Raw genomic sequence first — 24904 nt, 5'->3', positions numbered from 1 at the left:
CCCCAAGGTCCTGCCTTGGTTCTTCAAGAAATACCAAGAATGAGTTGGCGGGGCTTTTGGGTGAGCATCGAGGCCTTCCAACCACCTCTCTTGGGTGCAATGAAGCCATGGTGATGGCGCAAGAAGGTAGGTGATGCTCATTGAAGACTTGGAAAGGTTTTAACAAGAAAAATAGGAAAAAGGAAGGGAAAGAAAGAGGAAGAAATAAAAGAAAAGAAGAGAGACAGAAAATGAGAAAAACCTAGATTTAGGAAGCTTCAAGCATTGGTTAGAGCATCGGTGGCATCAAGGCTATGGTGGTATAGACGTTGAATTTTGTCATTCCTTTGATGACGACAATAACAAAACACGAACAAACATCGATATCCCTCTCAAAACCCAGTCCATAATTCATATAGATTTAAATCCTAGATTGAAAATTTACCAAAACTCTGCACACAAGGTGTTTATGCTTGGAAAACCTAATGAGCTATTTAATATATATACTCTTATTATCAAAAGCACGTGGCATGTGATAAGTGACCTAAACCAGTGGACCCCATACCCAAGGTAATAGATAGAGTGTTTTGTTTTGATTCGATAATATCACTTTGTCAGCTTATGGAGGGGTGGGGATATGTATATATATATATAATATATACATTTTAATTTTATTGGGGTTTTCTCACCAATCACTTTGATGCACGATCGTCTATCTTTACTAGTGTCGGCGTGTTTATATTTATTCTTTCTTTGCCTTTTTGTTGTTATCCTGATAAAAGGTTATCCTTTGGATTTATCTTCTCTCTCTCTCTCTCTGTCTCTCATCCATCTTTTTTATTATTATTATTATAAAAAATACTGTTTGGTGATCTCTCACAATCTCTTTTTCATTCTGTTATCTCTTTCACTCCAGTTTTCAAGGGCGTTATATGATATTTATTAATTAATAAAGGGGTTAATCTTAAGTTCTTTTTTTTCTTTTTTTCTTTTTTTACTTTATTAGTCAAAAGTATCATTTTTAACTAAACAATGAAGTACTCATAGTGCATAGGTTCAAAATGAGTCCTACTTTGGGTGACATAAGTACTACTCTAAAACTCATTTGGGTCAAACTAGCCACGTTCTTGGTTGGATCCATCCATTTGACCCGGTGGCTAAATGACTATTTATTGATTCATTAACAGCTTTAAATGTTTGTCTTTAATTAAAAAAAAAAAAACAAAAACAAAAACAAAAACAACTTTAAAGGTTGGATGAGGACCCAATGGCCAATGGTAGTTGGGTGTTTTTTTTTTTGGGAGGGGGAGGGGGGGTATATGAGATGAAACAAAATTTGATGAGGAGATCATGAGTTGAATTATAAGATTTTAGAAATTTTTTACAAGGAATAATATTTGGATTAGGTGATTAGATATTATTTGCTCATTCTGCTTTGGGTTAAGGTTTAATTTATAGTCCCCCACCTATTCAAGAAAGGTTGTAGTGCATCTATGCCTTTTGGAACTATGGAAAAGATTATGTATTCTTCTGATTTTCCAAAAGAGCTTTGTAAACTTGTAAAAAATGATTCAAACCAATGTATCTATTAACTTTTGTAATTCCATTTCTTAATGATATTTCATTTACCTATATTAAAAAGAAAAAAAAGATAGCCTCACATTTAGATAACTTTATTTGATGGATGGTCCCACCACTCTTGGACCATTTTGAAGGAATTTCTAATGAAATCAAATGTACATATGGTGCTATTTAGAGGTGCAAGTTTGGCCCCATCGACTCGGACCTGCCCTAAGCCTGAACAAGGTTTGGGCTGGGATACCCTAGCCCTGAGGACAAGTCAGGGCTAGAAATTTCTGACTTTAAATTAGGGTCGGGCCAGGCCAGGGTTGAGGCCTTTGGCTGAGCCTGAACCTATTTACATCAGACACATTTTTGTTGTATAATAATATAAGGGATAAGGTTGGGCATGCCACCAGTTTGGTAAGGTAGCGGCATGCACCAATCCCAAGGATAATTATCCTCTCCAATTCCTAAAAGTCAGTAGTGCGGCAGTGCTAAGTGGAGATGCTGACACATGGTAGCTCAGACATCCAAGCATTGCCATGTGTCCGAGGTACCATGTGTTGGCATCTCCAACTAGTACTGCCACACTACCGAGTTCTAAGGAATTGGAGAGGATAAATTTCCCCAATCACAGGGCTAGACACAGGAGGGAGGTTGACACATGTTGGACACCCTGACGGCATGTCTAGCCTTTTCCCATAATATAATATATATGAAGATAATCAATGATATAATATATTTTATTAGGGTGTTATTTATGTAAATTTGATGATTTTTCCTCAACCCGATCCAGCCCAGCTCAACCCATGCATCTCCCTTCCCCTTCCCCTTCCCCTTCCCCTTCCCCATGGTCAAGGTCAATCAAGATCAGTCCGGCCTGACCCAAAATCGACCCTAACTCAGGGCCAAAGTTAGATTATTCAGACCTGCGTCTGGATCAGGCTAGGCCTAGGCCTAGGCCTAGCTAAGGAGACTCAAGATTTTACTGGAATTTTGAAAAGTCCGATCCAACCCAACCCTGTTGCAGCCGTAGTACTACTCTTTTAATTACTTGTTGATATCCTAATCCATAGATCTTATTATAATATTCCATGAAGAATGAAGATATATCCTTTCCCTTCAATCTTCTCTCTCTTTCCTTTCTCATATATAAATATATGTGGTGTAAACATGCATCCAGGAAGGGTGGACCTTTGAAATTTATTTGTGTAAAAAGGTTCCAAATTCAAGCAATTCAATGAATTGAAAAAGCAGGGTTTGAACTTTTAGTAGTAAGAAGAGAGGAAGAGGAGGAGTTGGTAAGCAAACAAAGTTCAGAAGAAAAGAAAACTTTTTCCAAAGACAAAAACCAAAAAACAAAAAAAAGTGAGATCACTCCTCGGTTGTTTTTCTAGAAGATAAGATGGAAGTGCATATAATCACAAAAATGGGTCGGCGCCTCCAACCGAGTGAGTGTGGGTGAAGGTGAACCCCACGCGTTAATGAATCAACCCCTCAACAAGACTTTTAAAAAAAACAAAAAAAAAAAAGTCTAATAATAGACTCAAAAAAAGGGTCTTTTTAAGAAGAGTTCCATTCATTGCTTTTACTTTCCTCCTCACGAATTCTCCATGTTTCAACATACATCACTGCCACCTTTTTTTGACAAGATATTAAAGAAGATAAAAAGATAACCTAAATAGAAATGAAGTTTGAAAGAGACTCCTATAAGAAGCACTTATAATCTTAGCACCCCCCCCCCCCCCTCTCCTAAGGACCTAAATCATATCTATTTGACCTTTTCTTAGATAGCCTTGTTTCATCTGTTAAATTCATTTGTTCATTTTAAAAAAAAATTCAATATTAGTTGTGCATTTTTTTTTATTTTATCCGATGTTCTATTCATAAGAAATCACGGTTTGAGATATCAGTATTGGACGATTTGTATTGGTATCACTAGCCACCAATTTCGGAATTGTATCAATGAAACGGTACGAATCAAGGGTAAAACAGTAAAAAAAACTAGGAGCAAACTTGTCTGATATGTGCTGATCTATATCGATATCATATTGATTTTAAAGATGACCGATAACGTGCACTAAAACCATACAAGAAACCCAAGTATTTTTGCTTCTCTGGACCCTAGCTCTCCACATAGTAAATTCGCATACTATTCTTAACTTCTCTTACATAAACTCGAATAATTTGTAACAGCTAAGCTGTTACAATAGCACCCTTAATTTTATTGACTACAATTCCTAAGTCTTATTACCAAAAAATAAAAAAAAATCCTAAGTCTAAAAATTGTGTTTGTCAAAGGAGACTTTGGTCCTTATGGTCTCCCTTATTTTTTCTTTTTTGGATCAAAGCATCTCAAGAAACTCTTTGTATCTATAAAAAAAAAACAAAAAAACAAAATTATGTTATAGCTATTTCTTAATTTAATTGCAATGGAATGTTCACAATGGCATCTCTTTTTTTCTCTTAAAATGAGTAGAGGAAGTAGGTAAAATTATAGAAGACGTCATTTTAAATTTTGTATTTATTTCCACCGATGTTATTTTCATAATTTTATTAAAACATTGAATCTGAGTTTGAGCCACTTTCTTTATTAGGTTAAAATTTGATCGATGAAATAAATATAATAGATGTGAGGTTCTCTATCACATGAACTAACTCATCATATATTAACACCGACCCTCATGTTAATTAGCACTTGGCTGGGGAAGGATTCAAAAAGATTTTATCTTCAAAGGAATATATTGTATCATTTTTGAATTATTTTCCTCTTCTTTACTTCCTCTAAATATCTTCCAAAAGTTGAGGCTGCCATGTCATGTTTAGAAAAGGATTAAGACCTTTAGGGATGTGTATTCATATTGATTTTTACCCCAAAAAAAAGTGTATTCATATTGATCCTCTTTCCTTTTTGTATTACTATTATATTACATGAGGGTTCCTTTCTTGGAAATCAAGAAGAATAAAGAATAAAGAATAATATATTCAAAACATAATCTAATAATGCAAATAGAAACAATGAGAGATTTTATGTAACCAACAACATGCTTTATTGCTCATCTTTTTGAAGATTTTTGCAGACCCTTTTCACCTTTTAGTGCACCACGCTTACCTGTTCCCCTTCCCCCCACCCCTCTCATGCCCATATTAAAAATGAGATATGTAAATGGAAGTCACATATTAATAACACTACTTTTTGCTCAATTAATCAATTATATATCCTCTTTATCTGTTGCTTTGAATGGTTTATTGTTTTTAAATTGGTGGTGGTGGGGGAGGGGGAGACTGAGAGAGGCTATATAATATAGAGCATATCAAAACTGCAACTAGTTTCCACTTTCAAGTTCCAATTGAGGGATATGCCCATGTGGATATATATATATACACATGGGGTTCAAGAAGAAAGGTCAAGAGAATATAATGCACAAAACCCTAATAGATCCAAGCTCTGTATATTTTTTTTTTTCCCTAGGAGTTGGAAACCACATGGGAGGATGAAATTAATCACCCCAAAATATGCTTGGAGGTGGCAGTGGATTATGACTTGGAACAGTAATAAATATTGAAGTAAGTGTTAATTTCATGCTCTACTCTTGAAACTTGAGACTGCCCTTACCTAAAATGGAATTTATTTGTACAAAAGTACTATTGCATGCTTTGCTTAATGTGCAATTTTTTTTTATATTATTAGTATTCTAAAGCAGGTGGATCAATCCCCAAACCAGTTATTTTTTTTTCTTTTCTGAAAGATTCTATTAGCTAAACAGCTTCAAAGCAAAGCGGGGTTTGAATGAGTGAGAAGTTTTGTTAATTAAAAGACAGGTTTAGGTGGGGCTTAAACTGATGTTATCAATTAGATCTGGGGAGCTTTTTTAATGTCAAAGAGAATTTTTACTTCCTAATCATGTAAGAGAAGAAAGAAGAAGGGTTTGTTTTAGTATTCTCTCTGACTCTCCTATTTATTCGGATGATGAGAAGGGTGATTATAAATAAAATTTTCTTTTCAAGCTCTGACTTCTGCAGATTGGAACATTAGAAGTTGGATCAGGCTAGGACGGTGTCCGGCTCAACCCTAGAGGCGACACATGGCCAAAGTGCCATTCAAACGGCGAAGATGGATGTGCATACCCAAGCTGAAAATCCTTCTCTCCATCGAATGTGCACCACGCTCAGATGTGCGCATCAATCCTCGCTGTTCAAACGGCACCTCGACCATGTATCGATCTCTAGGGGTGTGCCGGACATCTTCCTACACACCCCCATGCCGTAGAGGAGCTCGACCCTTAGAAGGTGCAGCACTACACAATCAGACAGTGATCTCTTGCCCTTAGTTTATATGGTGGGTGTGGGTGGGTCTATGTGATAAGAGAGCCAAAGCCATCTCACTGGTCAAATTTTAATTTGAAACAAGTATGGGATATGGTTTAAAGTTTCATAAATTATAAAAATTACCCCCTTTTTTTATGTTTTTTTAGGATTCTAGAGTTCCATTATACTGGAAATGGAATCTAAAGGTATTTTTACAATCTTGTAACTTTTGCTCTCATTTACAGCACCTTATGCTAATTGTTTTTTCATACCCAGCGATTGGGCCTACCCGTAACAGAGTCAGACTAATCTTCCTTTCTAAGCCCAATATCGATTATGGGGCCTTGGCCAGCCAAGCCCTTGCAATAATACCTCATAAAGCCCAGACAAACCCATCAAATTGGTACCCACCTTGGTCCAATCCAACTATCCTATCTTCCTTACTTCTTTGGCTGACCTTCTCGGCAAGGTTCTACAATAACTCTCAAAACCAACATGGCAGCATTGCACATTGGACTGGTATGTAATCTCTGGGATGGAAGCCCTTTATAGCTTGACACTTCACTCATTGACGCCAAGAACTAATTTAGTCATCCAACCAGCATAAGCCACCGGCAGAGGGAACTCAAAGATCTTCCCCCTCCATTCAAGGAACTAATTTAGTCATCCAACCATCACAAATGACCACTAGAGCTAAAATGATCATTCAGACCCAAATATTGCTAAGAGGTCACAAGATGACACAGACGAGAGCGACCAGAAACATGCAAGGTTGCGCATGTCAAGTCTAATCAATAATCATATTCTACAACCTGAACAGCCTACTACAGCTCCAGTTAATAAAACTGAATCTGTGATACAATGAGCATGATTATAAGTAGTCATACTTCCATTATGCAGGTGCTTATGCCTCAAGTTGCACTAACAAAATACTAAAACAAGAGTTTCCCAATACCAGAACAAGGCTTCTTGAACATATATTACATCTGAATCTTATTTAAGGTGCAAGGCAAAAACCCATCATGTGAAGGGGAATCCACACATCCGAAATACCTGGCTGTTGAGTCACTTCGAGAACTTCAGTATTTATTTGCAATTCGGGACAATGAAGAATATGTTCCTAGACCAGCACTGATGATGCCCAATCCAGCTATTGAGCAACTCAGAATTACCTGAAATGAGAAGACAATAATGAGGAAAAACATAGATATAGGGAAGACTTAACTGTTATACATCCACCTATCATCTTTCATTGGAAGGCCAATTTTGGCAGCAAAAAAAAAAATTTAATTTAATCTCGCAATCAAGGAAAAGGCTCACGAATCAGAGGGTCAACATCATCCAATATTATGATGTTAGATAACATCAAGATGAAACCTGCTAATTAGATTCTCTATATTTGGTACTAACACTATCCCTCTTATTTCCTGTAGCACTGGTGTAAAACCTACACACTATGGTATTCCAACTTTTTTTTCCCAAGAATCGTCTTTTTTGGTCATTTCTCTCTCATCAAGATTAAAATATGAACCTAAAAATTTAAAGGAATAACCGAGGACGTAGCGAACTGTGGCATTAAATGGTCCAGCAGGTTCTAAAAGACTCTCAGTTCAAAGATTTCAATCTTTCTTCACATATAAACAAGGAGTAATGTTTCAGTAAATCAGTTAAATTCTGGTTAGTATTTTAATTTGGGTAAGCAAGTTAAAATAATAATGTTGAGAATAACAAAAAAATAAATAAATAAATAAAACAGTTACAAAAAGTACTTAAATTTAGAAGCTGATTTGGAGACTTGAATCAACTTGCTACTGCTTGGTGGAGTCATACAGAGTTTTTCTGAGTTCATGGTTGACAATTTGACAGGTTCTATCCAAGAGAAAAGCTTCTAAAAAGACAGCTAAGTCAACTTGGCTGAGTTCCAAATTGAGTCTACCAGTTTTAAAACCATGCAACTGAATGCAAGTCAGATGGACATAAAATATGAATGTGAAAATCTATTCAAAGGAACCCAAAAACCTAAATCAGAAAGGGACTTTACCTCTCCTTGTATCACAGATGATCATTAAAGAATTGTAAGGGGTCATAATTTAAGTTAACTCCTCTGATACCCTTTTGTGCACATGTAGTGGGAATTTGGGATGATGCCAGCTAGCTATATTGTTGACCAATTACAGAAATTATTGGAGCACAGGTATTGCAGATGTTCGCAAAGTTGGGAGAATTAATGACCTCATGCTAAAGTGGCACCCATGCACATTTGCACAGGAGGGACGAGATGACTGCAAAATTTATGCTATTGGTACCTGTGGAAACATTAAATTTGGTACTGCACAAGTTCCAACTACCAAATTTGCTAACGCAATAATCAAACTCTTAGAGGATCTAAATACTTCCCTTTTCTTTTCTTTTTTTTTTGGGTTATTACTAGTAAGGCTTCAGTGCACTAGAACGCTCAAGTTGTTTGTATCCAAGATGTCACACTTTAGGCTGCATGGTTGCTTTCTCAGACGTAGCAGTAAAGAAAACAGAAAAAAGCATTTCTTTATTTGGTTGAGTTAGAATTTCACCTATGTTGTTGGGAAATTGTGGAAAAAAAGGAAAAAGTTAATGAACTTATTTTTCTCAAATCGCATCCATCGAAAAAGAAATTATTTTTTCTTTCTTTCTTTCTTTTTTTTTTTTTGGGGGGGGGGGGTGGAGAGGGGGTGTTGAACTTTGCTCTTCTTTTCTTCTCTACCCCAGGCCAACAACCAAGTGCAGCCTTAAGGAGACCAGTTACCTCAAAGGAGAGGGAGAGGGAATCTCTCTGACAAGTTCCACAACTCCGATCATTGATGACTGGAAGTTAATTGTGTTTGACACAAACAAGTCATATCCAATGCAAGATGCACCTAAGAATAGTTGGTAACTTTAAGAAAGGGTAAGAATATGGTGTGGATTACATTTGGGTACAATTCACTCTAAAGAGGTAAAAATACATCTAGAAATTTCAGCACACGTGCATAATATAAAAAAGTCACATGCATATATCGATACATACTTTATTAGAAAGATATATAAATGTACAAAAAAAAAATATAGCACATGTTTAGTAAGGAATAATTTTTTATACCTTAGGTACTGGGACAACAATTTTTACGCATCTACGGATTCAATGTAAGAACAGAAACTATTTTTTTCCTTTTTCTCTTAAATTTGTAAGGGCGGGCCTTGGTGCAACGGTAAGGTTTCTCCATTGTGACCAAGTGGTGACGTGTTTGAGTCTGGAAACAGCCTCCCTGCGAAAGCAGGGTAAGGCTGCATACATTATGACCCAGACCCCACAGTGGCGGGAGCCTCATGCACTGGGTGCGTTTCTCTTAAATTTGTAATAACAGTTATTATCCAAAAAACTAACTATGAACCAAATAATTGATCTTTCTGTGGGAAAGACATTTTCTCAAATAAAAAGAAGGGGGGAAAGTTGCTGCAGATGGCAAGACAACAGTTAATTTCTAGTTTACCTGTAATCGGGTTGCCTTCCTCACTATCTTTAGAAAACATAGAGATGGAATTATAACAGCCTGTACAAGAACCAAAATCATCAATTAAATCCCATAGAGTTTACAGTCGTGAATATTGTATTCAACCATCCTAATCTGAGTGTTGTATGGCATCACCAACAAAAATTGATCAGATGGTCATAATAAAGTAGGAGCCAGAGTTTTTTAATGCAAAGTCCCCACACACAAGACAATCATTTGATCATGATAATCATCCTTCAGCGATGACCAAATCATTATTTTTTCCCTCAAGCTTTACTGAATCAAGCTAGAAGAATAACATATGCTTTTCTCTATATCATTTATTGAAAAGGACTAACCAGTTTCCAATGAGCAAGTAATAGTAAATGCTTCAGGAACAAATCATTATAGAACATCCAGCAAGATCAATTTACCAAATAACAGGTCAGGATTAAGAATGGAGTCCGGATCATCTCCACATATGTGGAGAATAAACACTCTCCACATATGGTGATTATTCAACACGTGTTCCTTTAAAAACCTATTACCTATTGAACCCATATCCTCTCCTTTATCTCTCTCTTTTCCAACAATTTTGTTTTTTTTTTTTATTATTCTTTCTTCCTTATTAAACACCATCGTCCCATCAACTGCAACCGCCCACCCCATCCCCTCACTCTGCTCTGATTTCACACTCCCATCCCCGCATCATCATCTGCAACTCCCGCCCTCATCCCTCTGCTCATTCCTGCGCCCCCACCCCTGATCTCCCTTCCCAACCCCCATCTGCTCCCGCCCTGTTGTCCATGGTAGGGATATTTCCTCTGTCCTAAACAATAAAAATATTTTTTTCTCTCATTTTGACAGACAACGTCTATTAGGACCTAAGCTTGCCTTGAGTTCCGATTTTGAATTCTTTGGGATTCTAAACAGTGACTACATTTAAAAATAGAAATACATTAAAAAACAGAAAATGAAGAGAGTAAAACGCTACTCTAATGGGCTGGTCTCTGCAATTGTTCAAATGTCGAGGCTTGGCCTCTGCAATAGTTCCCTGGTTGAGAACCAAGAGATGGAAGAAGAAGAAAAAGAAGAAGCATAAGAGGAGATCCTTCCTCACTATCTTTAGAAAACATAGAGATGGAATTATAACAGCCTCAAAACCAAAATCAACTTTACAGTCGATCAATCTGAGTGTTGTATGGCATCACATCAGATGGTCATAATAAAGTAGGAGCCAGAGTTTTTAATGCAAAGTCCCCACACACAGATCATGAATAATCATCCTTCAGCGATGACCAAATCATTATTTTTCCCTCAAGCTTTACTGAATCAAGCTAGAAGAATAACATATGCTTTCTCTATATCATTTATTGAAAAGGACTAACCAGTTTCCAATGAGCAAGTAATAGTAAGTGCTTCAGGAACAAATCATTATAGAACATCCAGCAAGATCAATTTACCAAATAACAGGTCAGGATTAAGAATGGAGTCCGGATCATCTCCACATATGTGGAGAATAAACACTCTCCACATATGGTGATTATTCAACACGTGTTCCTTTAAAAACCTATTACCTATTGAACCCATATCCTCTCCTTTATCTCTCTCTTTTCCAACAATTTTGTTTTTTTTTTATTATTCTTTCTTCCTTATTAAACACCATCGTCCCATCAACTGCAACCGCCCACCCCATCCCCTCACTCTGCTCTGATTTCACACTCCCATCCCCGCATCATCATCTGCAACTCCCGCCCTCATCCCTCTGCTCATTCCTGCGCCCCCACCCCTGATCTCCCTTCCCAACCCCCATCTGCTCCCGCCCTGTTGTCCATGGTAGGGATATTTCCTCTGTCCTAAACAATAAAAATATTTTTTTCTCTCATTTTGACAGACAACGTCTATTAGGACCTAAGCTTGCCTTGAGTTCCGATTTTGAATTCTTTGGGATTCTAAACAGTGACTACATTTAAAAATAGAAATACATTAAAAAACAGAAAATGAAGAGAGTAAAACGCTACTCTAATGGGCTGGTCTCTGCAATTGTTCAAATGTCGAGGCTTGGCCTCTGCAATAGTTCTCTGGTTGAGAACCAAGAGATGGAAGAAGAAGAAAAAGAAGAAGCATAAGAGGAGATCAAATAACTGGACACAAATCGAGACGACAAATCTAATTAAGTTTCAATCCGAGATTGAACCAAGGTTTTGGAGGAGGATCTGAAAATCTGAGTTGTGGGATTAAATTTTAGAAGCTTTGAAAAGGGGAACAATTTGCAGATTCATAAGACCGCAGAAATAAATGGAAGAAGTGTTTCAAGCAGGGAGAGAGAGAGGGAGAAAGTTAGGTAGTTAATATTATAAAAAAAATTAAAAATTAATAAAAAAAAAAAAAAAAAAAAAAAAAGGGGGTGTGGGGGGGGGTTTTTTTTTTTCTTTTTTCATTCTTGGACACGGGGGGGGGAGGGGGGGGGGGGGAAGGGGGCCGTCATTGTAAAAGAAGCCGGAGCTTCAACGAAGCTCATGTGAAGAAGAAGTAACGAATGGTCAAATACAAAATCTACGCCGTCGGGAAGGTCAAGGCGTCTTTCAGAAGAGGAATTCGTTGGTTCAAATGGGAGAGATTTCCGGTGAAGCAGTTGTTGGTTTCAGATTGATAGCTCCGGGTAAAAGAAGAAGACGTGGGTCCCATCATTTAATTATATTTAAAAAATAATAAAAAACAATAACAATGGTAGAAGGTTGCCGGTCAGAGCTTGGTCACGTGGATGGTTACCACCATATGTGGAGAATAAATGCTCTCCACATATGTGGAGCTGATCCGGACTCTTAAGAATGTAAATGGATTGAATTTGAAGTGGATATGCAGATTTCCAAATTTTAATATAGTTAAAATTTTTATAGTTTCTTTGAGGATTCCAATGCCAACAATGTGGGCAGTCATTCCACTCCAACAAATTTTCTTTTTCCACTGAGAAGTGTCTGGTGGGCCCAAACTCTTACAGTCATGGGTTAAATCTTTGGACCAATATGAATTCTCTATAATTCATTAAAATAATATTTTTAAAAAGTTTGAAAAAGTTAAATATGTTTGAAGAACAAGAACTTTTGAAGGGGGGGGGGGGGAGGGAAGCCTTGTAATGTAGTCCTAGATTGGTAGGAGACCAACTAGGAGCCAGTACAAAAGGATCTGCTATGAACTGGTAAGCCGATTGGGGCAGAAAAGAGGTTTAGGTCAAAATTAGGGTTAGGGTTAGGGTTTGAGGGGTTGGTTATACTAGGCAGGTGTAGGGGACTTTATTAGTGAAGGTCCTGAGATGGTTTGATGAGCGAAAGTGTGTAAACTACAATAGGCAGCACGTTAGGGTTAGGGTTTCGGGTTTTGGAAAAGAGGAAAAGATGGATTTATAGGGTTTGGCTGGTCAGAAGTTAACCAAACTTGAATTGTTTTCTTAGGAGGGTATGAGGGATAATTGGTCAGATTTGTAGGGTTTCTAGGGTTTTAATAGAAGTGGGGTTTTCTAGGGTTTGAGTGGGAGGATGGGGCTAATCTTTGGATAGAATTTCCCAATATGGCAGGAGAGTAATCGATCCAAATATGACAGGTTTTGGCAGGCTGGTTAGTGTTAAGTGGATCTGAATTAGAACTCTATGCTTGGATGATTAATCCATCCCAAGCACCTTCTTATTTATAAGAATAATTGAATAGTAAAATATGTACACGAGCAATGTGGGACTAAACCACATAATACAAAAACTAACAAAATAACAAAGAAAAGGTCCAGAATACCCCCACGGTATTCTGGCCATATATCTAACACTCCCCCTCAAGTTGGAGCATATATATCATGCATGCCCAACTTGACTAAGATAGGATGAAACAGCTTGCTACTCAGTCCCTTGGTGAACACATCAGCCAGTTGATCAGTAGACTTCACAAAAAGAACACAAATGAGGCCGGCCTCAAGCTTCTCCTTGATGAAATGTCGGTCAACCTCCACGTGTTTAGTACGATCATGCTGGACAGGGTTATGAGCAATGCTAATGGCTGCTTTATTGTCACAATAAAGCATCATGGGAAGATGAATAGCAATACCGATATCCTGTAATAATCCTCTAAGCCACAGAAGTTCACAAATTCCTTGGGCCATCGCACGAAACTCGGCTTCAGCACTGGACCTGGCCACAACATTCTGCTTCTTGCTACGCCATGTGACAAGGTTCCCACCAACAAAGGAACAGTAACCAGAGATAGATTTCCTGTCAGGAGAACCAGCCCAATCGGCATCAGTATAGGCTTCAATATTAAGGTGACCCGTGGGAGATAGAAGGATTCCCTTTCCTGGAGCAGACTTCAAATATCTCAAAATACGACGGACTGCATCCATATGAGAGGAATAGGGATCATGCATGAACTGGCTCACCAAACTCACAAAGAATCGCAATGTCGGTCGTGTGTGAGAAAGGTAGATTAACTTGCCCACTAACTGCGATAAATACCCTTGTCAACAAGCTCACCCTCTTTCTCCCTAAGTTTTGTAGTAGCTTCCATAGGAGTATCCAAGGATGACACCTAGCAGCCCTGTGTCGTCATAGATCAAGGACATATTTTCGTTGAGAAAGAAAGATGCCCTTTGAAGAGCGAGCAACTTCTATCCCTAGAAAATATTTCGAGGACCAAGATCTTTGACCTCAAATTCACGGCCAAGGAGGAGCTTCAAATCCCGATAGCATCACCATCATTACCAGGACCACAATATCATCCACATAGACTATGAGAAGAGTTACCTTGTCACCAACTCGTCCGATAAACAAAGTGTGATCAGCATTACTCGCCTATAACCTGCTGAAATCATAGTCTTGTGAAATCGCCAAACCATGCCCTAGGTGATCGTTTCAGCCCATAAAGTGCACGCTTGAGCCTACGGACCTTGCCCGTCCGTCATCGAGAAGCCTCGGTGGAATGTCCATATATACCTCCTCCTCAAGCTCCCCAGGAGGAAGGCATTCTTGACATCTAACTGTGAAGATCCCACCCAAGATTTATAGCACAAGATAATAGCACCCGGACAAAGTTGAGCTTCGCATGCAAAGGTCTCCGATAGTCAACTCCATAAGTTTGAGTGAACCCCTTTGCAACCAGGACGTGCCTTATATCGATCCACGAACCATCGCCTTCTCGTTTGACCACGAAGACCCATCTACATCCAACTCGGTTTCTTTCCGGAGGAAGAGTCACAAGCTCCCATGTATTATTTTTATGTAGTGCTCTCATTTCTTCCAACATTGCTGCCTTCCACTTTCCATCTGTAGATGCTTCCTGCCAAGTTTTAGGAATCGAAAAAGAAAGAGAGGATACAAAAGCACGAAAAGATGGAGAAAGAGAGCTATAAGAAACAACACGAGATATGGGATGTAAAGTACAAGTCCTAGTACCTTTGCGGTGAGCAATAGGTAGGTCGGATGAAGAGGGATTACCAGGAGATGGAGGATCTGGATCTGGAGCCGGCAATTGGATGGGTATTGGTGCTAAAGGGGATTGCTGCGCCCTCTGTTGGTTCTGCCCCTCGTGTAGGTGAGTATGTTGGAATTGTCAATTCTCTTCGAAATGCACCAATAGTTCTCTGGACTGGAGTCAGCTCCCCCTGAAGAGGAACATTAACAACACTATTTTCTATGGTCTCCCCCTGTAAAGGATTCCCATTAGGTGAGGGAGGAACAGCGAGGAGTTTGGACATCATCCAAAGGAGGTTGGGCATCAGTCAAAGGAGGTCAGCAGCAGCACGGAGGAACCTCTAGTGGAGGAATCTCAAAGGGCACATCTTCACTAGAACTCTCCCCTTGAAGAGGTGGTGAAGAATAATAAGAAAGGGTCTCATGGAAAACAACATCCATACTCACCAAGGTACGACGGGAAGGGGGATGGTAACACTTATAACCTTTCTGGGTTGGAGAATAACCCAAGAAAATACAACGGAGCCCACGAGGCTCAAGCTTGCCTGGAGATCTGGTATCCCTAGCATAACACACACACCCAAATACTTTGGGAGGGACAATAAAGGAGGAATGACCCAGTAAAATATCAGAGGGGGTACGGGAATTAAGAACCCGAGAAGGGAGCCTATTGATAAGATAGGCGGCGAGAACCGCATCCCCAATATTGAGAAGGAACATTCCTCCCAAACATCAAAGCCCGGGCCATTTCCAACAAATGACGGTTTTTCCTTTCTGCCACACCATTCGGCAGGGGTATCAACACAACTAGTTTGGTGAATGATGCCATGATCAGCCAAATATTTTTGAAATTGTGATTCAAGAACTCGGTTCCATTATCACTTCTCAATATTTGGAGAGTAGCCTGGAACTGAGTTTGAATCAGCTTATGAAAATGCTGAAAACATGAGAAAACCTGATTTTTAGTGTGCAAAAGATATACCCAAGTGTTCCGAGAATGACAATCAATAAAAGAGACAAACCAGCGATGACCAGAAATAGAGGGCTTGCGACTAGGGCCCCAAACATCAGAATGTACCAAATTAAAGCAAGAAGAACTCCTTTTATTTGAAATAGGATAATTTGAACGTGTCTGTTTGGCCAGAACACAAGCCTCACAAAAAAAGTCATCCTTAGTATGTAGGGTGACCAAACGAGGAAATAAATGAGCTAAAATTCCTAAAGGGGGGTGACCTAACCGAGAGTGCCACTGGTAAAGTTCAGAAGAGACCAAGGAGTTCTAATGCAGCGGAGAAGGCAAAGGTGGTGGAGAGAAGCGACCGTCATCAAGCAGGTACAAGCTACCATGCACTTTACCCAATCCAATCGTCTTCCCAGAGGCCAGATCCTGAAACACACAATGAGAGGGAAAAAAAGTGACTTTGCAGTTAAGATCACGAGTAATACTACTAATGGAAAGAAGGTTAGTAGTAAAATTAGGAATATGTAAAACAGAAGACAAAGGAAGAGAGGAAGTGCAGTTGATGAGTCCTTTTCCAGATATTGAAGAAAGGGACCCATCAGCCACTTTGACCTTATCTTTCCCAGAAGTGGGAGAATATCTGTGAAACAGACTAGAGGAACCGGTCATATGATCTGTAGCTCCAGAATCTATGATCCAAGGATGGGAAGCCACAGAAGCACAATGACCTATAAATGGAATACCTGACCGGGCAAAGTGTGAACACGAAGGAGCTGAGAATTGGCGATGGCGATGTAGTAGAGCGGCGGCAGCTGAAGTCCCGAGCATACGAAGGAGGGCCTGTAGATCATCCTGGGATAGACCATGTCGACGCAGCAGGAGTTGCGATATGATCTCGATCGATGGGCCTTGGTCTTTGTCTTTATCTTTGTCTTGCGACCCTTTTAGCTTCAAAATCAGCGGGTTTCCCATGAAGTTTCCAACACTTCTCCTTGGTGTGGTAAGGTTTGTGATGACTCACAAACAACGAGACCTGTAGTAGAATCACCAAGAGAAGCAATGCCACTAGGTGTAGGAGTGGCGGGGCAGCACTGGAGAGCGATCAGCGATAATAGGAGGGTGCAACATGGCAGCCCTACGGTTTTCTTCGAGAGGAGACGAGGGCATAGGGCTGTTCAAGTGTGGGAAAAGGCTTGTGACCCAACACTTGAACCCGAATCTGATCATACTCCACATTTAATCCTGCCAAGAAATCATAAACCCTGATCTTGTCCATGTGTTGCTTATAAGAAGTAATATCTGCAGCTGTACTTGGGTGAAAATCAGAAAAATGGTCCAATTGTTGCCAAAGGCTGCGCAAGGTAGCATAGTATTTGGAGACTGTCAATTCTCCCTGAGTAGTGTGAAGGACCTTCTTCCTGATTTCATATACCTGGGCATCATTGCCAAGCTGTCCATAAGTCTCCTTGCAAGCAGCCCAAATTTCTGAGGCTGTATCAAGGAGAAGAAAATTGTGTTGTAGATCTGTAACCATAGAACCAATCAAGTAGGACATAAGAACTCCATTGTTGGCAAGCCACTTGTCTTGAGCAGCCCCAACCTCAGTAGGCATAGGAGTGGATCCCCTAATATGACCAGTAAGGCCACGGCCAGCAATGGCAAAGGAGGCAGACCTAGACCAAAGTAGGTAATTGGTGCCATCCAACTTGATTGGATTTGGAGAGAAAGTATGATACTCTGGTTTGCTGTTTCCATCACCAACATAAGTAGCAGTCGAATCCATAGAGTCACCCATGGAGACAGTGAAGAATCCCAAATCGGAGAAGAGGGCTGTTGTGAAGAGAAAGCCAAGAATACCTCCAAGTTAAGGGCTGAAACAAGGATGAAAGCCCTCTAATAATAAAGGAATAAGTGTCTCCAAGAATCAGCAACAGCAGGCAGGAGAAAACCTTGAGATCGATATTTTCAGGGTTTTGAAAAAAACCCTGAAATTGCTGAAATCGATAAGATGATATGAGGCCTGGAAAATGACTGTGTGAGGCTGAAATTGCAGTCGAAGAACACTTGAACAGATGTGAAGCACTCCTCAAAAAATCAGAATTAACTGATAAGTGGAACCCCAAGATCGACAATTGTCAGGGTTTTGAAAAAAACCCTGAAAGTGTGAAGAGATATCGATCTTGAGGGCTGGAACTTGATGTAGCTTGATGTAGGTGCTGGAATACTGATCTGCCGCAGGTCTGAAGCTCCAATATAGTGAACAAAATCCTTGTAATATAGTGTGAATCTGTCCAATGAAGGCTGAAGTCTTCAATATTCGCAGCAAAGGAGTGCAGCACCTTATCGATCAATTCTTCATATCATGATGTGAGGTAACAAGGGAGGGCAGCAGCTGGATCAATAGATCACCTCATCAGTGCTGCCCTATGGGACAAAGAAGAACAATGCAAAACAGAGGAAAGAAGAGGAGAGAAGAGAACAAGAGAGAGATCGAGAATTAGAGAAGGGGAGGGAATCGTGAATGGTTCTAATTCATAACCAGCTCTGATACCATGTTAAGTGGATCTGAATTAGAACTCTATGCTTGGATGATTAATCCATCCCAAGCACCTTCTTATTTATAAGAATAATTGAATAGTAAAATATGTACACGAGCAATGTGGGACTAAACCACATAATACAAAAACTAACAAAATAACAAAGAAAAGGTCCAGAATACCCCCACGGTATTCTGGCCATATATCTAACAGTTAGGTCTGTGGAGATTTTAGGTTATGGGAAATTGAAAATAAAAAAGGGGAAAAGCTAAGGTTTGGGGCTGTAGAGGATTAGAAATAGAATTGGGGGCTGTAGAACTTGAAAAGAACCACTCGGGCTTCACACCACATAGTGTCGATTGGATCAGATAACAATCTCACCAACGAACCACCCGGGCTTTTCACACCACAAGGTATCGATTGGATCACACACCAATCCAACCAGCTTTGATCACACACAAAGCAGATCTTCAATAGAAGAAAAGTTGCAGCAGCTTGCAAGAGATTTCATAAACAGTGAGGTAAAGACTAAAGAGGAGCCCCCCACGGTTGTTCTTTATTTATATTGGCCAAAGGCCATTCCTATGCAGCCTAGGAATAGGAAATCCCAGGCTGAGTCTAAATTCAAAACACTCTGATGCAGGTTCATCATAGAAATTGGCTTATTTCTTTAGAAATAGGCCTAGGATTGGGTTATATACATGTTGGGCCTTTGTTCCCAAGGGTTTTCTATGTATTAGGCCACTTTAATGAGCCTAAACTAGGGGTAAATAGGTTGCATACGGGATTAGCCCAATACTTAGTTTATCTTTATGTTTTTTAATTGAACCGGTTCAAATTGGTTACATCCAATTGGTTCAATTTAAGTGATCATGTGACTTGGTTAAGTGGTCATGTAACAACTTAAGTGGTCATGTGATGTAAGTTGGGCTGGATTAGGACTCTATAAGTCCAGCCATGTTTTGAGTCTATTTCCTTTAGTATTCTAGTTTCCTAGTCAATTTAAGTTACCTAATAGGTTAGGGATAGGGTTAGGCCTTTCCTTTTTAGTGTCTAAGTCTATTTTTGAGTCTTCTATATAAGTTTGTAAGGGAGTGTGCCTTGTGAGTAATATCAAGGGTACCTTGTGGATCATATCAAGGTGAAGGGATTGGTGGACTCCGATCGACTCCTTGCATCTTGTAGATCGGGAGGTCCTTCTTCTTATTCAATCAAGCTTCTTCAAGCTGTTGTTGCTGCCTTTGAAGGAGATCAAACCAATAAGTAATTTTAGTTTCCCGCATATATCCTTCCCCTCCATCCATCAAACCCTAACCTCCATTAAACCTGCAACTCCTACCTATCTAGGACTACATTACACTCCCTCTCTAAAATTCGTGTAGAGGTTTGGACCCTGAAACAATGCAGACCTGCAATCGTGATCAGTAGAGAAGAAGAGGGGAGAAGATGGAGAAGGAGATGAGAAGAGGAAGATGGAGAAGAGAGATCGATTGGGAGAAGCAGGAAAACTCCCTCACGATTCTAATTAATTGAATCGTGAGGAGAGGTAATATATTTATAACTTAAACACATTACAAGAGTAAGTACCTAAACTACCCTTAATACAAAAAATAAACTAGAAACATAAATAAGACATAAATCAAACCAAACACCCCCAGATTACTAATTCTAACCGACATCCTTAACACTCCCCCTCAAGTTGGAGCGTAGACATCACCAAGAACCAGCTTGGAACAACCATCCAAGAACTGAGGTCGAAACAAGGCTTTCGTAAACATATCTCCAAGCTAAAACTGTGAACGAACAAAGGGAGTGACAATGAGCTTCTTCTGAACAGCATCTCGAACAAAATGACAATCAACTTCAATGTGTTTAGTCCGTTCATGAAAAACAGGATTGTTGGCAATGTAAATAGCAGCTTGGTTATCACAGTACATCTCCATGAGCTGATCACTGGAATAACCAAGCTCAATAAGGAACGAACGAATCCACATCAACTCTGCAGCAGTATGAGCCATGGCTCTGTATTCAGCCTCAGCATTGGAACAAGCTACAGTCGTCTGTTTCTTGCTCTTTCAAGTGACCAAATTTCCTCCAAAGAAGGTACAATAACCTGTGGTCGATCTTTATCGCCATCAGAACCAGCCCAATCCGCATCAGAGAACCCAACCACGTTGGTATGACCATGGCGATAATACACTAATCCCTTACCAGGAGCACTTTTTAGGTATCTTAGAATGCGACAGGCAGCATCCCAATGTACTTGCTTAGGGTTCTGCATGAACTGACTAACAACCTCTACAGCAAAGGAGATATCAGGACGAGTAACTGTGAGATAAATAAGTTTACCAACCAGACATCGATACTGATGTATGTCACCAAACTCTTTGTCATCAGAAGCACCAAACTTGATGTGGGGATCCATAGGAGTATCAATAGGTTTACAACCTAACATCCCTATCTCATCAAGTAAATCAAGGACATACTTTCTCTGGGACAGGCTAAGACCTCGAGAGCAGTGAACAACCTCAATGCCAAGAAAGTACCTGAGGTTACCTAAGTCCTTGATTTGGAAATTATCATGTAAATAAGTCTTCACCTGTGCAATTCCAGAAACATCATTACCAATAATAATGATGTCATCAACATATACTGCAAGAATGACCACGTTAGACCCCTGACGTCTAACAAAAATAGAGTGATCAGAATAGCACTGAGAAAACCCATAACCAGCCACAACACTGCTGAATTTATCAAACCATGCACGGGGAGACTGTTTCAGTCCATAAATTGCCTTATGAAGGCGACAAACCCGGACACTATCCTCCCCCTGAGCAACATACCCAGGAGGTTACTCCATATATACCTCCTCACGGAGATCACCATATAAGAAGGCGTTCTTCACATCCATCTGAAATAGAGGCCAATCAAGATTGACTGCCAAGGAAAGTATGATACGAACAGAATTCAAACGCGCAACCGGAGAGAAGGTCTTAAAATAGTCAACCTCATAGGTCTGTGTAAACCCTTTCGTAACCAAACGGGCCTTGAGCCGTTCCACAGTTCCATCTAGATTGTACTTAACTGTATACACCTAACGACACTTAACCAGATCTTTACCAGGTGGTAGATCCACTAATGACCAAGTCTTACGAGAGATCAAGGCATCCATCTCCACATCCATAGCATGTTTTCACCCCGGGGGTAAGATAAGGCAAGGGTATAAGAAGTGGGAACAAAGGTAGAGTGTAATGTGGTAGCAAATGCACGATAAGAAGTTGGGAGATGAGCAACAGAAACATAATTTGCCAATGGGTAAAGGGAACTATTTTGAATGCAAGTACGAGTACCTTTGCGCAAAGCAATAGGACGGTCATCAGTATCTAAAGGAGGATCCGCAGGCAAAAACTCAGTTGGTGGCAGTAGAGGGGCAACAGCAACATTTTGAGGCAGCACAGGCGCCGGCTGCTGTTGGGCACGGCGGTGATAGACCCGCAGAGGATTGGCAACTAGCGGAAGAGGAGGAACAGTAGTAACAACTGGACCAACAACACCAGTATCAACAGTAAGGTCAATATCACTGGGAGAACTAGGAAAATAAGGAGTATTTTCGAAGAAAGTCACATCAGCGGAAACATATTGTTGGTGAGAAATAGGATCAAAACATCGATACCCCTTCTGGGTACGAGAATAACCAAGAAACAGACACTTGATAGCCCTAGGAGACAATTTATCAAGGCCAGGGCGAAGAACATAAACAAAACATTGGCAACCAAAGACACGAGGAGGAAGAGAGAAAGCAGCCCGCTCTGGAAAAACAACATTAAAGGGAATTTGATCATGAAGAACCGAGGAAGGCATACGATTAATCAAGAAACAAGCAGTCAACACTGCATCAGTCCAATAGAGTTTAGGAACATTCATATGAAACATTAATGATCTAGTAATGTCTAACAAATGGTGGTATTTGCACTCCACCACACCATTTTGTTGTGGTGTATAAGAGCAACTAGTTTGATGAAGAATGCCATTGTCAGAACAAAAGGAAAAAATCTCATGTTGAACCATCTTCAGAGCATTATCAGTACGTAAAATTTTCAAATGAGCACCAAATTGAATACGAATTTCGTTATAAAATTGTTTGAAAACATAAACAAACTCAGATCTATCCTTTAAGAGGTACAACCATGTCATCCAAGAATGATCATCAATAAAACTGACAAAATAACGAAAACCTAATCGACTCTTAACCCTACATGGACCCCAAATATCAGAATGGACTAATTGAAATAAAGAAGTACTCCTAGAGTCCTAGACTCTGGACTCAAAGGAAAAACAATTCGATGATGCTTGCCAAGCTCACAAGCTCCACACTCAATACGGGAGACAGATTTGCAGCTAGGGACCAGATGCCGCAGCTTGGATAAGGAAGGATGTTCTAGCCGATAGTGCCAATGCAATGGGGAAACACCAGAAGAAGTAGCAACAGCAGCTGTTGGAGAAGTTGCCACATCAAAATAATAGAGACCATCCTTCTCATGCCCGCCACCAATCGTCGTCCTCGTTGCGAGATCCTGGAAAACACAATGAGATGGATGAAAAGTTATAGAGCAATTTAAAGATTTAGTTAACTGACTAACAGACAAAAGATTAAGAGGCAGCCAAGGTACATGAAGAACATTAGTCAAGGAAAGATTAAGGGGATATCCCCATGACCAGTAACAGGAATAAAAGATCCATCAGCAATGGAAATCCGAGATGAAGTAGTAGACTGAGTAAAAGAGGAAAATAAATTAGGCTTACCAGTCATATGAGAAGATGCACCGGAGTCAATGACCCACGGAGAGGATGAAGAGGAGAAACATGCAGTAGTACCTGAGTGGGCAAGAGTAGCTGTAGTAGTAGAAGATGATGCCTCCAGTTGTTGAACTCGTTGTAACAGTTGAGAAACCAGATCACTAGAAGTACCACTACCATCAGTAGGAGACCCATGATTAGTGTTAGAAGGATGCACAGAATCAGCCGCTCCATCAGAGACTGCGGCATTGGCAAACTGCTCTCGAGCCCATTGTGGTTTGCCATGTTTCAGCCAGCATTTTTCAACAGTGTGGTTAGGACGACCACAATGAGAACACCATCGAGAACCAGCATCATTAGAAGATGAACCAACAGGGTTCGAACCAGCCCCTCGACCACGAGAAACAGCCCCACGGCCACGACCAGCTCCAGAACCACGACCACCTCGAGAAGAGGTACCACCACCACGACTACGCCCTCCAGTAGAAACAAAAAGGGCAGAATTATCCTTAGAGACAGGAGCTGCATCAGATTTGACCGTGGGAGGAAAAACAACCCTTTGTATGCGACAGTAAGCTTCATTCATAGACGGGATCTTCTCACTAGTCAATAATTGGCTTTTGACTGACTAAAGATCAGAATCTAACCCAGAGAGGAACTTAGCAACAAGAAATTCAGAACGTTGCACCTTAATCACAGCAGCATCAGTAGATATAGGTTGGTACACATTGAGTTCCTCCCACATACCCTTCAAAGAGCTGTAGTATTTGCCAAGCGATTTTCCCTCTTGCTTGAAGGAGAAAACTTTTCATACAAATCATAAATCTGTGAGAGGTTAGTATCTTGAGAATAGCTCTCCTTGAGTTCTTCCCAAACACCCTTGGCAGTTTTATGAAATATCACGTTGGAGGCTATGGAGGACTCCATGCTATTCCAAAGCCAGCAGAGGAGGGTTGTATTCTCAGCCTTCCAATCTTCATATTTTATCATCAGTAGAGGCTGGAGGAGTCATAGTAAGGTAGGACATCTTCCGGTGGGCAGTAACATATACTTCAAAGGCTTGAGACCAAAGAAGCTAGTTCGAAGCACCATTCAGCTTGATGGTAGTAATCTGCACATTAAAGTGATCTGTAGGAGGCTTAGAATCAGCCATAATAACCAAGAAGATGATGTCTCAAAGCTTGGACAGATGCAGCCAACCAATGGAACAGGTTAAGCCAAATCGATTTCAGCCAAAAAAACCCAAAATAGGGCAAAAAAACAGGGGATCCGATAACCCTGTGAGCAGCAGCCAAAAAAGGAACCAATTTATGGCCAAATAATCTTCAAACAGCAGAGAACAAAGCCCCAGACCAGCAGCCAATGAAGAGAGAATAAAATCCCAGGAGAAACAAAATCGATTTTCACAGGGTTTTTGGAAAATCGATCTTAGATGGGGGCAGAGAACACTTCAACCATTAAACTGGCAGGCAGTCAAACATTAGCACAGCAGGGAACCCTAGTCCTTCATCATAATATGACTAGGGTTCAGGCAATATAAGGCAGCATATGGTTGCTGTGGACCACAATAAGAGAGAACCCAGAAATTCCTTCAAAACTGCAGGAGAGGGGAAGATTGTGGATCAGAATTGCTGCTCTGATACCATGAAACAATGCAGACCTGCAATCATGATCAGTAGAGAAGAAGAGGGGAGAAGATGGAGAAGAGAGATTGATTGGGAGAAGCAGGAAAACTCCCTCACGATTCTAATTAATTGAATCGTGAGGAGAGGCAATATATTTATAATAACTTAAACACATTAC

General features: G+C 40.1%; 1 protein-coding gene across 3 annotated transcripts in view; it reads right to left on the bottom strand.

The window, feature by feature from the left end:
- Positions 1-6609: 6609 nt before the first annotated feature.
- LOC122660188 (amino acid transporter AVT1A) overlaps positions 6610-24904 on the bottom strand; it is a 53601-nt gene continuing 35306 nt past the window's right edge. For 2 of the 3 annotated variants that reach the window (XM_043855388.1, XM_043855389.1), the window contains exons 11-12: positions 9357-9416; positions 6610-7022 (exon numbers count right to left, since the gene is read on the bottom strand). In XM_043855388.1, the coding sequence (XP_043711323.1) occupies positions 6930-7022; positions 9357-9416 (153 nt within the window). In that variant the 3' untranslated portion in view covers positions 6610-6929. Of the gene's footprint in view, positions 7031-9356; positions 9417-24904 lie in introns of all 3 variants that reach the window. The other variant, XM_043855390.1, reaches the window with a different exon arrangement.

The sequence above is a fragment of the Telopea speciosissima genome, chromosome 4 (genome assembly GCF_018873765.1).
Source record: "Telopea speciosissima isolate NSW1024214 ecotype Mountain lineage chromosome 4, Tspe_v1, whole genome shotgun sequence".
Taxonomy (NCBI): domain Eukaryota; kingdom Viridiplantae; phylum Streptophyta; class Magnoliopsida; order Proteales; family Proteaceae; genus Telopea; species Telopea speciosissima.
This window is presented reverse-complemented; position numbering and strand designations above follow the sequence as displayed.